We start from the raw sequence: 16,002 nt of genomic DNA on the forward strand, positions 1-16,002 counted from the left end.
TGAAGTTCAAAAAGCATCTCACTGCTTTCTTGCGTGAGGGATTGACTGCAAAAGAATTTGCATGTATTATACGGACTTTTCAACCAACAGCAATATGCCTAGTTCAGCACTGGGTCCCTGCTGGCTCAGAGGGTACTAATCCAATTCTGCCAACAGCTGCCACTGGCAGCTAAAAGTTAAAAAAGTGGCAGCAGATGCAAGAGAGGAAAACAGGTAGTGGGCAGGGGAGACTGAAAACAGGAAGGAGAGGTGACATTTCCAGTGATGAATCCAATGGAGGATTTTCAAGTGCAGAGGCATTGAAATGCCTTTCTTGCGCTCATCTTTTCTTACTGATCCACCCCGTTACTCTTCAAGCCAAATGACAGTGAAGATGGCCCCAGATCTCTTCATCTACTTCTTCTAATGGCTAGCCAAGCACAGATGGGGACCCGGATGCTTTCAGGAGTGAAGTGAGGTGTGCTCCATCCAAAATATATTGTCTCTGCACCTGAAATCAAAACTGCAACTCTGCATTAGCATTAGTCCTTTGGGTCAAGGTACTGAAGGCTCCTATTACAATGCAACTATGTTATCTAAAAGGAGGACCATGCAATGCCTGGCACAGAGTAGAGGTTCTCTAAATGTCACTTTTCATAGCAAACTGTCACTGTCTGCCATTAGAACCTTAGTCAAGATTCATCTACCAGATTCTCTCCTGTCTCCAAGGGCTCTTGAGGAACCCTGATGGGAAGATTTTGATGGAACACTGGCAAAGCCTTGGTAGTAGGGTGTGAGGTCTGGGGATGGTGGAGAAAGGGGAGGCTGACAGCCTGAGGCACTCTGGGGGAGAAAGGGCACTTTTAAAGGTGAGAAAGAGGGAAGGGAGTTAGGAAATTAACATTTATTGATTCTTCTATGAGTCAGGCATTTGAATTAGATGGTTTTGTAGCCACTATTTCATTTAATCCTTATTTAATCCACAACCACTTTATAGGGAAAGAAGTAGTAATATTCCCATTTTGCAGATGGCAAAACTGGAGTTCAGATTAAGAAAGCCGCTCAAGGTCACACACTGCCTATAAGTAATAGAATATAGACTTGAACCTAAATCTGTCTCCTAAGCCTATATTCCTGAACCATGCCATGTCACTCTCCACATTCATCAAGGGGTGGCCAACATGGTCTCTGCTACCTCCTTTGCCCTAATGCTCCAATCACTTGCAAATTCAGTCTCCTGTAACAGCCACGTTTCTCCCTCATTCTTAGCCATGGACTATCCAAATGGAGATAAAAAGATTTCAATGAGTGGTGGGATAGAAAGATTTTGCATTATCAAACTGGATATAAAGTTGGGGAGAGCCTAGAACCATTTTTCTGGTTGCTCGAGGGTTTGGAAATTTTCTATTCCAGGCTCCAATCTGTGGTCATGCCAAATCCAAAGTTCTGGAGTCACTGGTGGACCAGTTGGGCCCCTGCCCCATATCCCCTGCCCCACACATACCACGAATCCTGTACACTGGCCGGAAAGTTCATTTTTCCCATAGACCAGGAGGAGAGGATATGAAGAGGAGAGTAGCTGGCACCTAGAGGAATAAAACTCGTCTCTTCCAGAGTAGCTGGGGTAGGAGTGAAAGACTTGGGAGAAGAGGAAGCTTCTTTTCTCCCACCACTGGAAAAAGGGGCTAGGGAGAAGCATCTATAGCCCCACACAAGATCTTGTGGAGGGGACCATGCCCCAACGGAGATCCAGGCCAAACTGCCTGACTTGGAAGGTTCTTTCCTCCCCTTAGAACAGGGAATAAAAGAGGACTGGAGGAGAATCGATAGCCTCTGGGGTCATCAGTCAGGGGCCAGGCTGCTTTGTCCAGAGGCTACAGCAAGGGAGCAAAGCAGCTAGGGACAGTTTCCTCCAACCTTAACTTTCAATCCCCACCCTTATCCCAGCACATTCCCACACCTCTCTCCTCCTTCCTCCGTGGGAATGAGCGTCCTTTTCCTTAACCTTTTAGTTACCACTTCCACGCACATACTTTTCTAAGCCCTCCAAAACAGTCAGCCTCACACTGCCCATCACTGCCTTCTCCCCCGCCGCAAGCCCGGCTCTGCACTTGGGTAAGGGGAGGTACTGGCCTCGCAGAGCCATGGGGGTGTGCGGGGGTGGGGGGGCGGTTGTTCACTGGCCCTCGGATCTCTGCTGTTAAAAACTGAGCGGCAGGGATCAGGCATGCGCAGCATCTTCGGGCGCATTGTGATGGGAACTGCTTCTCCGAGTCTCTACAAAGACTCCGGAGTAACCGCTAACCGCCCCCCCAAGACCCCCCTTCTTTAAGACAGACACACAAACGCAGAGGCAATGCAGCTTTTCTTTCTTTTTTTCAAAGGGCCAGTTGCCGCTTGAAAGGCTAGCCCACGTGAAGACTAGTGTATTTCTATCGATCCCATCTCCGGTGTTGACAAACGCCAGCGCCGAGGCTTTGCAGTCCGGGGCTGCAGTTTGCAGTGAAGCTAAGCGGTGTGCGGCTTTAATTCCACGTCAGATCAACTTTGATCAATATCCCCCTACCGGCCCAATTGGAAGAGCCCAATTCACCGGCGCTGAGCCTTTCCGCTCTTTCCTTCTTTTTTCCCCTTTTTAGACCCACCATCTTCTAGGGGAAGAAAAGTCTCGGATTTTCTTTATAATTTCTTTCTTTCTCTCTCTCTCTCTCTTTTGTTTCTTTGGGGTTTTTTTGTTTGTTTTGTTTCTCGGTGTTTTGTCTTTTTTGTTTTGTTCGGTGTTTTAGGTTTTTATTCTCTCTCTCTCTCTCATTCTCTCTCTCTCTCTCTCTCTCTCTCTCCCTCTCTCTCTCTCGTAGTGATAGGGAGAGAGATCGCTTTGGCGAACCGAGCTTGCAGCCAATGAACCCGCCTTCCAGATTGGTGTGAAGACAGAAGTGAGGTGGGGGGCGGGGAGGGGGTGTGAGAGAGCCTGGAGAGGGAACAAGAAAGGGAGAGAGAGAGAGAGACTGAGAGAGAGACTGAGAGAGAGAGAGAGAGGAGGCGGTGGAGGAGGAGGACTAGTGTGGGGTGGAAAGGAAGAGTGAGCGAGAGCAAGTTGAGGGGAGGGGGTGTAAGAGCCGGCGAATTCTTTTTCTTTTTCTATTATTATTTTGACGACTCCTGAGTTGCGCCCATGCTCTTGTCAGCTTCGTCTTAGGCGTAGCATGGCCAGGCAGAAGAAAATGGGGCAAAACGTGCTCCGGGCGGTCTGCCTTTTAGTCCTGGGGCTTTTGGGTCATTCTCACGGAGGATTCCCCAACACCATCAGCATAGGTAAGCGCGAGCAAGCAGCCAGTCGGGCCGGGCTCCCCTGCACCCGAGACCACTGCCCCGGCGGGGCTGCTGCGGCCGCGGGGCCCCATCCTGCATGGCCAGGGGAGGGGACCGGGGACGGGAACCCGGCAGGAGCCTCGGGGATCTGAGCCCCAGGGAGCCGGCTGGTCTGGGGAGCGGCGGGGACGCGAGAGGGGTCTCCCGGGGCTGGGGGTGGGAGCGGTGGGCTCCCGGGGGATTCAGAGAGGAGCGGAGCAGGGGAAGCGTGCGGGAGGCCGGGAGGCTGCAAAGGGGCGAAGAGTCGCGGCTTTTCGGCTGGCTGCTCTGGACTTTGCCATGGCGTGCGTGCCGCGGCTGGAAGTTGTCCCAGGGTGATGCTGCCTGTCAGGCCGCGCCAGGGCGCCCCGTCCCGCGTGTCCGTCTGCCGGAGACCGGCTGGAGCTGGGGGAGCTGGAAGCCCCCCCCCCGGGTTCCCCAGACCCGGGCGGCAGCCAGGGTCGGTGGCGGATGGGGCAGGCGCGGGTGTGAGGCAGGGAGCCGTGCGAGCGAGCGGGCGGGCGGCGAAGTCACGCAGACCACGAATTCATGAATTGCCGCTGTGTCTGTCTGGAGCCCGGCTCCCGGGCGCTGGGAGAGAGTTCTCTCAGCTTCTGTCTTGTATTTTCGAGTCTGAGAAGTTAGGATTGTTGCCGTTACTGAACCAAACCCCCGAATTGTCCAGGGGGATGGGGGGATGGCTGCCGGGAACAGGATGGGGCAGCAGGGGGAACGGAATTGCTTTTCTTGCCAACCCTTCCCTTTGCACCAGGAAAAGATGAACCAGCTTGTGGAGATGGGCGTCGGGGTGAGGGTGGGGGGTGGGGGGGAGAAGTGGAGAGGAAGCTACTGCCCGAGAAAGAACCGAGTCCCCAAAGCAGCCCCCTTTTCCCCCTCTCCCCTTTCCCCCTTGCCTCTGGCCTCTTCTCTTCCTCTTCAGTCAGGAGGAAAACCAGGTTTCTCTTGGCCAAAATTTGAGTTCACAAGAGTCTAGAAAGACACACAGGTTGAAAATCAATAATCACCGCACACCCCAGTGCCATCGAGAGATATCCCCTATCTGTAGTGCTCCCCAGTTTCTAGCCGGTCCTGGGAGGGGACACGAACCAAATCTCGGTTCCTTTTGCTTATAGGTGGACTTTTCATGAGAAACACGGTGCAGGAGCACAGCGCTTTCCGCTTTGCCGTGCAGTTATACAACACCAACCAGAACACCACGGAGAAGCCCTTCCATTTGAATTACCACGTAGATCACTTGGATTCTTCCAATAGTTTTTCTGTGACTAATGCTTGTAAGTAGATCTGCTTTTTCTCCCTTTTGGGACCTTCGGGACCTCACTTGCATTTTGCTTGTGGGACTTGGGGTCTGCGTGTGTGCTGGGGGGGGTGGTTGCCTCAGTAGACATATCAGGGGCTCTCCTTCAATCCAGGTTTCATGCGGCATAAATCAATTCCGTAGGTTCCTGCTGAGGGACTTAAGGCAGTGCACAAAACTCTGTTGTGAATAATGTTAGAGGCAAAAGTTTTATTTTCCTCCTTGCTAAACTGGCGTTCCCTCCCCCACACTCCCCTCTTTGGGCTGGAAAGAAAAAAAAGAAAAAAAATAGCATGGTTGTTCAGGGAAATTTCTTCAGATGGGATAAAAAAACTCTTGATTGAGTCAATTCAGGATGTACATTACTTGATTGTTAAAGCTCGCGCCTGGCTGTAGGAATGAGCTGAATTTGACAATCACCTAATATTTAGGAGCCAAATATGAGAAATTCTGCAAACAAGTGACCTTGAGGCACAGATCAGGCTGGGTTTCCTGGCCTCATTCTGTCCTATAATATCACCTTTCTTACTAAGAGAGCTCTGATAGGAACTGATAAGACAAACCCATTACAAGTGATGAATGCCTGGCAAACTGAAGGGAAGGGAGAAGACAGTGCTCGGGTTACTATTTGGGAAGCTACTTCTGCCTCCCCTAGTATTGTTCACCGCCCCCCCCCCACCCTGATTCTTCTTAGGGCAAAAGGTGGAGGGGAGGGGGGAAGCTTGCAGCAGAAAACCTGAATTTCAAAAGGGAGGAATTTCATCAGCCCCAAAGCCATTTCTGAAATACCTAGTTGTGCTCTGATTGTTCCTCTGGAAAGGGGACATTTTGAGAAGTAAAACCATGGGAACCCAAATGACCAATAGCCTGTTGGACACAGGTTTTCTTGAATGGAATGTTTTATGAGAAAGACTGGTAATTCTTCATCTAAGCTTATTTTACTAAAAGTTTTCACAACAGTGAGGCTGATGATGGCATAAATATGTTTTGCTTTTACGGCTGGTGTAGTTTGGCATTTTGGGTTTTTTAAATTTTATTTCAAGGGAGAAATGATATTTATGTTTCATTGGGGGAAACTCTGTATATAACTTCCTTCAAATTCTTCTGCCTCAAAGGATATGTGACTTCCAAAAACTGTTGAAAGGGTCACCAAGGGCACAGGTTCCTTGGATTTGAAGGCTTAGGTCAAGGAGATGGGGGTGAAGTACTTTGCAAGAAATGTGACACTTCAGCAGGTTTAAGAAAATTTTAGCTGAAGGTACAGATCCTTATATGAACATGTTCTGAGATACTCTGTATTTGACATTCATTGGCTTTCCGACATTGACAAAAATAGGAACTTATTAATTCCAGCTAAGTGTGAAAGTTACAAAATGTCTGTCTATACTTTGCATCTTATTTCAGTAATCCCAGCCTGTCGCTACAGCACTTACAACACACATCTGACTCTTAATCCTGCAGCACTGTGATCTTGTCAAGAGGCTGAATCTCAAATGCAGCTTCCTAAGTATCAATTAGAACAGATTTAAAACCAAATACATCAAACTAGCAGGATTTATTAATAATAATGAATAATATCTATTTCAACTCACTTTAGTGTCTTTCCACTGATGAGGACTGGGATAAGAGTGCCAATTAACTTCTTAGGAATGGATTGATTTCCGAGGTCTTTCGTCCTGTTTTTCTATGGTCAAATCGGATTGACACCCACCTGCTAAGGGCTATCGGAACCCTACCAAGTAGCAAGAAGGAAATGATCCTTGCCCTGTGAAAAGCTCAGGCTTGAGAACAATTGAGGCAATAAGTCATTCATATCAGTGTTGAGTTGCCTTAATGTCTTAACCTCCCAGGGCAATAAAGGAACAACCATGGGAAAGGAAAAGAAATTGATCAGCTCCCATACCCCCGATCCACAGCACTTCTGTTTAAAAGCTTACAAGGCTAGGTTATGGCTGGGGGCTTGAAAATGTGGGATAATGGGTGTGGCTCACTGGACAACGAGAAAGACAAAACAAAAAAGTGACCTTGCTTTTAGTTATGCCAGATACACATATATGCCTACAAAGACACACACAGGAGAAATATCCAGAAACCAGTGATGTATACCCAGCTGCCTGTTGCACTCTCAGACTTTACAGCTCAGAGACAGAGGAGGAAAGCTACCATCTTCTCTGGTCCCCGAAACAGTTCCTCTCTGAATGTCACAATCATTGAATGGGGGCCAGATCCCAAAGCTGTCTCCGGGCAGCTGCTGCTTAGAAGCTTAGTATGAGAAAGATGACTAGTCCAACCACAATCTGATAGTCTCTGAATGCAGAAAATAAGCATTTCTAGGGTCCATGGGAGCCCTGGAGGTGTAGCTCATCTTCCCACCCCCCACCCCCAGGCTTAACTGTTCTTTTTCCTAGAGAAATAGAGATCATGTATCTCAGATGCTGACATAATAATACTAGTTCAGGACTGAAGCCTGGCAGGTGATCCCAGGTTCCATTCTTCCAACTGATTGCACTATTGTGCAGAGAAGAAACCCTGGATCCTCTCTCCTGCCCCTTCCTGGAGACCTAGGGAGAATTGGAGAAAACCCCTGATGAGTCCAAATCTGGTCACCCACCTCTCCTATCTGGTTCAGTATGGAACAGGAAGGCAAAAATTAAAGAAACTTTTCCGTTTCCATTCAGAATTCCTAGTTTCAGCCCTAGAATTAATTTCTTCCCGTGATATTCCCTGCATCCCCAATCCTTGGGCGGGCACACACTTTCCAGGGCTTAGGTATGCAGGTAAACAAACCCCTGAAGAATAAACAAAAGGTAATGCTTTCTGTGTGTGTCCCTGCTCCACATCCCCTCCCCCAATGTATTCAGAAGGTTTCCTCGCAATGAATCCCGGGCAGCATATTTAAAGACTCTTCTTCACCAGCAACCAATTTTTTTTTTTTGCACAACCCCCAAGAGGTTTACTTAAGACAGACTCCAACTTCGTTCTGTCTTAAGAGGCCAATAAAAGCCTCTTTGGCTTCGAAACGTGGCTCATTTGGGATCTCGGTTCACAGGTGAATTAAAGTTTATTGAAGAGACTCATCTGATTTGAAGCACATGTTCCCATTTCATAGGAATTAATTGCGTTTGCTCTCTGACTTTTCAGTTTAGCTAGATGACCCCAGAAGGGAGGATGGTGTGCATATATGGTTTCAGGATCCATGCGTTCACACACACAACCAGGGTGTATAAAAAGAGATGTACACACATGTTTTTAAGTTACATGGCTGTTCTTGAAAAACCCCATCTGATCGTCCCCGGGCTTCGGGGGTTGTGGAAACACCGAGGGAGGGCCGGGTCTCATTTGCGTGGCTTTGCTGCCCTGGTTCCTCGGGAGGCGCCCCGGCTTCCCTTGAAGTCCCCTCCCGTGTGTTGCTGCTGTGCACTTGTAGCGCACTCCACACTACATCGCCCCAGCCTCTGCAGTGTCAGCTCATTAGCACACAGATCTCATATTCCCTCTCCGCACTGTCATTGCAAAAATTGCTGTTGTACACCTTTACAGCCAACAAATGTGCTCGTGGATTACGCACTGTTTGCAAGAAGCAAGGAAAAGGCAAATGTAACCTTAAAGGTTAGTCACCATGGAATTGTGCTCTGAACGCGTTGGCTTAAATAAAAATCCGTTGATGGAGGCGCAGTAGTGATGGTAGGACTTCGGAGCGCAGGCTCTAATGGAGCCCCAGGCAAAATCCCTTTGGCTGCCTAAATCTAACTCATCAGCTGCACATTTTGATTCCATTAATATTTTTTTCGAGCCCCGTGAAATATACCTGCTGAGAACACGCTCCCTTTATAACTGAGCGCGTTTTGCTACCAAGTGTACTTAGCTGAGACAGGTTTCCGTCTCTTTGCCCACAGATCACAATCTAATTATCTAATTATTCTAATTGCCAGGATCCATTTAACTGTTTAGGTCCATTTGGAAAGGAAATGTCTCCCCTGATCTGCTTCTCTGCTCTTTGGTGGGTTTGGTTTTGTTTTCACGTTGGTCTCTTTCACGGAGTCTTTGGACCCAGGGTGAAGACCTGCAGTATCACTGCCCTCAAACGGATCTGCGTTATGCTAACCAGTGTCGACTGCTCCAGCCCCACCTCCCACGCCCCAGCTCCCCATCTTTGTGCCTCGGCTGCTGTCCCTCTCCTCTGTCTGCTGGCCAGTCTTCAATAAGCTCCCTGGCTTAGCTCACTTCTTGGCCCCTCTGGCCAGCTGGCTTAGCCCACTGAGGCACGAAGACGTTGCCTCTGTGGTGCCAAAGACTTAAGTCACCTTCTCACAAGGTTTATTATGGGTTTTTTTAAATCTATTTTTTATGTGGAGAGGAGGGAGGAAGGTGATGCTGTTCATTTGGGCCGTAAAAATAGATGGCTATCAGCAGGCTGTAAAGGTGAGCTTCTAGCAAAGTGTACTGCCTCCCCTAGAAGGCAGCTTCCTATTATCTACTAAGTGGGGGCGGGGGGGGGGGGGGAGAGACCAGGAAGGGTTTGAGTGGAAGGAACAAAGAGAACTATTGTTCTTTCTCTGTGCTTACAGCCAAATGAGCCACGGGTTTTCTTCCTCTCCGCAATTTTAACTTTTTCCCCCTAAAATGAAACTAGTTTTCCACATCCCCCCATTTCGACCTCTACCCGAGGTTTCTGTAATTCTGCCTTTTCCTCCCTACTCCCCAAGATGGAAAGAGAATAGTGGGGGCTGGTTGAGATTTTTATGTTCTGGTTTTGGCTCCTGATGGATTTATTTTGAAATGTCATTATGAGGGGTAGTCAGAAGTGATTGGCTGGTTTCATTTTAAGAGACTGGGAAATAAATAAGGCTCCCGAGGCGTTGTTGTTAGTCTTCCTTTGTGGATAGAGATTTGTCATTTTTATACGGTGGGTTAAAGGATTAACAGACAGCATGGATTTTCAGAGAGGGCCAGAATTTGAGAAGGAAGCATTCGTAACTTTGGGGGAGTAAACATGCTTATTCGGATGCTTTAGCTTTGAGCTCTTCAGATTGAGACCGCAAACAGATTTGAAGGACCTTTCATAAAACTTTCTACCTTCTCTGCGGGTCAGGAATATTATCTGCATACCTTACCTGATCCGTTAAAAGAAATCACATTTTGACTTTGTTCCTTTGGCTCTGATACTTAGGGTCTAATTAGATAAAATGTCCACAGGAGGGTGCAATTAAAACCCTAGGTGGGGGCGATGGGTGTTCTTCAGCACGAGTGTGGGAGTTGTGCAGACGCATAAGGAACTCCCTCCCTGCTCGGGAAATGTCTGGGCTCCAGACGTAGAGCTACAAATAGCCTCAGCCTGTGTGTGGGATGAGCCTTGAGCAGGGCAGCAGCCCCCCAAAAGGGGTCAGTACTTGGCAAAAGGTGAACACAGGCAGAATGTGTCCTCTTTCACACCTCTACTTCTTCTCTTGCCACAATTTCCCCCGCCGGCTCTGCCTGCCCAGCCCACGGCTTTTTGCTGGTCTCTGAGTGGTCCCCGACTCTGGTATCCCATCCACAATAAACTGACCTCGGCACTGTTCTCCGCTCTGGACTTTTCTGCTCCTTCTCTATCAGAATATCCCCGTTCTTGATCTAGCCTTTTGAGGGCCTGCACTCGACTTTAGGGGTGGCAGTATTTTACCCTAATACAGGAATCTAGCTGAAAGTGGCCGATAAGGGGTTAGTATACCTAATGTGAATATTTGCTTTAAAACCAGAGACTGTGGGAACCATAATGCTTCAGTTTCAAGGAAGGGAAGATACTCAAGGGGGTGTGTTTCTGGACGTGATGCACAGAGTGGCTGTTTGCTCTACCCAAAACAAAGATCAGCTGGCCCTGGTCATGGAAGACCTCTACAGGCCAAAGTAAAAAGCTACCTGCACGTGGGGGGGTTTGGTGTAAGTACACCCAAGGCACAGGGCAGGTACAACTTCACCATGTCAAACTTGGCCTTTGTTGTAATTGGGAGAATAGCCACAGTTCCTAGGGATTCATTTTATTCAGGAGGCAAATATGTATGGCACTTTTTTTTTATGTCAACCATACCTCGATTAAATAGTCTAAAAAAGTGTGAACTTTTCATATGTTCTACCAAAAGAAAAAAAAAAGAGGCTGTTGTAGAATCAGAAGGTGCCTCCGTGGGCACCGGCGGGAGGTACACCAGCATGGGACGGAGGTCATAGGGGGGAGTAAGGTGGTGAGGAAGCGGGCATGTAGAATGCAGGGATTACAAGGCAGTATTCCCCCCTCACAGACACTAAATGGTAGCTCCGGAGTGCTAAGGAGAGGAAACAGAGCTGGCAAGGACCCCTTCACCCCATGGGACACAGTTTACTCTAGAACAGCACCTCTCAACCTTTTATGGGCACACCAATCACCCGGGAATCCTGTTAAAATGAAGTTCCTGATTCAATAGGTCCGCGGTAGCATCCAAGAATTTGCATCTCTGGCAAACGCCGAGGTGATGCCGATGCTGCTGGTTCTCAAACCACTTTGAGTAAAGAGTCCAGAGCAGGGAGACCGTGATTACCAAAGAAAAAGGCTCTCCCAGACAAGCTCTTACCCCTATCTGTACCTCTTGACCTTCCAAAGAACGTTCTGTAAGAGACACATTTGGCTCATTCTGATTCAAGGATGTCCCTATCACACTCCCAGGAACCCTGTGCCCGGTTCAGCCATGTCTGTAGGTGACATGATTAGATGTCTGATGAGAGCATCTACTTAAGGTTGCTTTTTGTAGGGATTTGGAAGAGACTGGAAGGCAGGCTGAGAGAGGAGGTAGCTCATGAGCCAGGATGACAGAGTCTTGGCTCCTTGCCACACCCTAAAGTGTCCCCTTTAGAAACAACCTGCCTGAGAGAGTTAAGGTTGGCATGCAGTGGCAACTGCCTTTCCACTTTGCTTCTCAGCTGTCTGACCCCCCCTTAAACAGGGTGAGAATCAAGAGGTACAACACAACTCGAATTCTGTCTGGTTCCCTAACAACTGAAAAATTGACTACATTTTCAAGGCTGGTGCCAAGAACACACTGTGAGGTAGAGGGGAGGAAAGGGAGGTACTGTCACTCTCGAACGTATCTGAGCTGAGGACTCCTCCAGAGAAGTCATTAGAAGCTCACCCAGTGTCATTCGAAGGCTGCCCAATGGCACCCTACTACCCTAAATATTGTCCCCCTATGGCGGTCGGCCATTAGAAATTCCACACTATTTGTGGTATGGCACTTCAAGGCCTGTGCTAAAATGCAAGCATACCATCTGAAAGTGAATGAGTTAAATCCTTATCAGCCATTGAGGTTCCAACCAGAATTCTTTGACCAGGTTACCACCTATTACCTTGCAGAATCCTTAGAGGAGTTTTCCAAGACAGGTAAGTGCCCCCAAACAAAGCACCTTCCCAAGAAAGTGGGGGCATCAAATAGATGGTGGGCAGTCAGGGAGCACAGGGGGACTCTTGAAGATGAGGAAGAGTCCTTCAAATACACTTCACCTATCTGGCAACATTTGACTTTCTCCCTGGATAAATTCTGGGAGTTTCTTCACTAAGATTTTAGTTGCCTTTGACCCTGCAAGTCCCACCCTTTTGATAGTGGTGGGTGTATCCTCTCTGCCACGCATGGTTGTTTGCTGCAACAGATGATCTCAGCCTCTAGATTCCCCACAATTACTGTGGGATATTTTCGGAAGTAAAACCAGTTTGTGATGAGGGATGGTGAGGATTTTTTAAACCTTTTTAAAACTGTTGCAATCAAAACTAGTTCCCTTTCAATTATCCATGATTGGCTGATGTATTTTGCCAATCAATTACTTATTGCGACAGGGACCTCATTCTTGAAGCTGCCCAGAAAGGGATCAGGCTACCGGCAACGAATGAGACAGGAAGGGACAGGACCCAGCCTGCGCAGCAGTAATTGTGTGGATGTGGTTGTGGGTCTCCCTGTGGGTGAACACCTTTATACATTTAAGGTAGAAAGGCGGCCAACATCTACAGTCAGCCAGAACCTGTTACAGAGTCTCACATATTCTTATATTTCATTGTTATCTCCAAAGCTACTTGTTCGTTAGTTTAAAACAGTATTTCTTGAATTGGACCACTTGCATCAAAATCGCCAGAGATGTTTGTTAAACATACGATTTCCTAGGTCACACTCCAGATGTTTTAAATCAGAAAATATAAGGATAGGCCTTTTTTTTTTTTTAACAAGCTCTATGGGTGATTCTAATGCACACTCACGTTGGGAATCACTAGTTTAATTAGCCCTGGTACTGCAAACAGAGATCTGTGGATTCAAACTGAACATTTGTTGAGCACCCACTGAGCTGCAAGCATTGTACCAGGCACTTTCACATACGTGACTTCTGTAAGCAAGCGAGGTGCTTTGGGCCCATGCGAGCATTAGTGAGTGGCTCTCAGGTTGGAAATCCAAGACTTGAGAGAACTAAGACTAACCTCAATTGAGTCACAGTCTCTGAGGTAAACAAAGCAAAACTGCTCTTTGCAATGGTAAGTAGAGATGAGGCAATGACTTTATTTTTGACTTCTCTTCTTTGCTTGTTAGCTAATGATCAGTCCTTAGCCATGCTATAAACTAGGTGGTATGACAAATGCCAACCCATTTGTGAAAAAAACAGATGCACTGCAGTCACTTTATATGTTATTCATTGTGCCATCCTTGTTATCAACAAAGGCTGAAATAATATTGACTATCATTCATTGAACCCATACTTTGTAGAAGACATGGCACATGTCTTATCTCATGGAGTCAACCCAACATTGCCAGAAAGGAGGTACTCTCATCTTTATTTTATAAAAGAGGAATCAGAGGTGGTTCAAAACATACATAAGCAACTAGCTCCAGGTCACACAGCTGGCTAATTAGTGAGGCCAGGATTCTAGCTGAGGTATTCCTGCCTCTAGAGCCTGGACTCAATTTCAACAGGGGTTGAAGTCTCCAATGATTACAGGGCCCAGGTGGATCGCATAAATGTGTCAGTTGGGCCAGGTGTGGAGTGGTGGGGCTTGCGGCCATCTGGAGAGTCCATGCCCCTCACCTGAAGACACCTAAATCCATTTTTTTAAAAACCACCGTGGGACAAACAGAACATCTGCAACAGGCCTTGGGGGAAGGTGTGAATCTCTGCCATCTACACTGCATTATCCCCCTTCCTCTAGCAGCTAAGTTGCTAGTTGAGGGAAGTTCTATTACCTTGTAGTTAAAAGTATTGAGAAGATCAGAAAATCTCTCCTGCACAAAAGAACCGTTTGACCTTCTCCTCCTGATGTGCCATCAAGGTACCTCAATATGGCAGAACTTTCTCCCCTTGGTGCACACACTTATGGTCCTGTGTGCATACACTGTATATCCAGTGGCCGTTTGTGGTTGCCTAACCATGACTAACCTTCCTCCCGGCGATGCTGAGGCGTGCAGCAAGAGCAGGATGCTGGCACAGGGTCATTAACAAGTGCCCAGCAGGGCAGAAGAGGAACTACCGGGGGTGCGGTAGGGGAAACTGCTTAGATTCTGGTAAATGCAAATCCCAGCTCCACAAATGGGAGGCCACCGGGTCAAGTACGGCCCTGCCAATATTCACCCAGGGTGGGAGCTTCCCAAACACCCCAAGAAAGAGGCTTATTAACTTTAGACCTGGGTCCAAAATAGAGACGTATAGTTAGTTGTGTGGAGCTGTATAAACTGACCTAAGGCAGTTTGGTCATTCAGATGATTGGGTATGTTTTGTTGGATATCAGTAACTTGCCATTGTTAAAGGGAGGGCTATAGGTCTTCTCCCCATAACCTCACTCTCAGATTTAAAAGTAAGCCTCAGACAAAACTCTGTTTCTCATTAAAATAGCAAGCAGGCATAAAATTAATTGGACAGCTTGTTCTGTAGGCTCAGTCAAGTCCAGCTGCCTTTCCTTTTAGGTGCCCCAACAGCACCTTGCCTGCAGGTTCACTTGGGGCAGACAAACAATACTCTAGTGGCGGGTTGCAAGTAACCAAGAATCCTCCTTAGTGGCTGCCCACAGGACTATTTACAAATTAACCCTAGGGTACCAGTTCTAAGGGATAACACTGTAGAGCTTATTAGATCCTTATATCTTCTTTCTGCTACTTTGGGATCACCTCTACCATATTTCTAGCCAATCAACATATATTGAACACTACCGAGGTCACCAATGAGAAATTTAATGTTAATTTTAAAAGCCTCTGGTGTTCATTAGAGATAAAGATACCCGAAGTGCTTGTAGAACCACTTCTGGGTTGGAATTTTTAAATGCTAGATAACCACTCCTGCACTGTGTATTTCCAAGTAAGAGTAACTGGACCCGCCCCCCACCAGGGTGTAGATTCAGACTAAATAACCCACATCTGTACCACACAATTTATGTCGAAGTCTTATAAAGTAAATTACAGAAAATATAACACTTGAGCTACCATGTTTCTTATGGCCTTGGAAAGCAGTATAAACTGTAGGGGGGATTAGGGGCATGGTGAAATGAACAATGGAGCAGGATTAGGAGATCTACCTGGATGACCTCAGGCAAGTCACTCTGTTCTCTGTTGAAGTTTTTATCTTTGGTAAAATGGGAAGGTTCTTCCGGATGATCTCTAAGGAGGCTTCCATTTTTTACATCTACCATTCCCTCTTGTCTAATCCCTCCCACCTCCTCTTCTAGTAACAGTCTCACTTCATTTCTTACTGAGGAAAGATCATCCAAAATGAAAGCCCCTCAAATTCTTCATCTACATCTAGAAACTTCTCTTTATATCCATCTATTCTCTGGCTTTTCAAGACTATGATCCAACTAATAAATCCTTGAAACCAATGGACAGGGCTTCTAGCCAGTTGTGGCTTATCCTGGCTCGCATCTCACCTCTTCCACTTGCTAGCTGTGAGAGCTTGGGGCAAGTTCACTTAATTTCATTGTGCCTCAGATTTCCCAATTATAAAGTGGGGATAATAATAGTCTTCACCTCATAGGGTTGTGGAGAGTTTCAAAATGAGACAATTTGCAAATCCACATAAAGCACTGAGAATAGTGCCTGGCACATATTGGATATTATTATTATCAACATAATCATTAGTTTAAAATCCTTTGAGCTTTTTGTCCTAAAAACAGAAACCTCATTTCATTTGGAAAGTAAAATCTCTCGTCACTTTAGGGACCAGATTTCCTTCCTGAACAGCTGCCCTCTGAGCCTTTCTATAGTTTTCGGCTCTTCCCCAAACCCAAGATTATTTTTTCCTGCCAAGAAAACCATCCCAGCATTCTTTCAGATCACCAGCCCACCACCATGACCTTCTATATCCCTCACCCATGCATCCAAATTCCCAAA

General features: G+C 47.1%; 1 protein-coding gene across 1 annotated transcript in view; it reads left to right on the forward strand.

The window, feature by feature from the left end:
* Window positions 1-3,024: 3,024 nt before the first annotated feature.
* GRIA3 (glutamate ionotropic receptor AMPA type subunit 3) overlaps window positions 3,025-16,002 on the forward strand; it is a 276,653-nt gene continuing 263,675 nt past the window's right edge. The window contains exons 1-2 of the mRNA XM_054509090.2: window positions 3,025-3,294; window positions 4,464-4,622. Of these exons, the coding sequence (XP_054365065.1) occupies window positions 3,186-3,294; window positions 4,464-4,622 (268 nt within the window). The 5' untranslated portion in view covers window positions 3,025-3,185. The remainder of the gene's footprint in view (window positions 3,295-4,463; window positions 4,623-16,002) is intronic.

This window comes from Mirounga angustirostris, unplaced genomic scaffold (assembly GCF_029215605.1).
Source record: "Mirounga angustirostris isolate CCGP_5_RB_7025 unplaced genomic scaffold, mMirAng1.0.hap1 SCAF_11, whole genome shotgun sequence".
Taxonomy (NCBI): Eukaryota; Metazoa; Chordata; class Mammalia; order Carnivora; family Phocidae; genus Mirounga; species Mirounga angustirostris.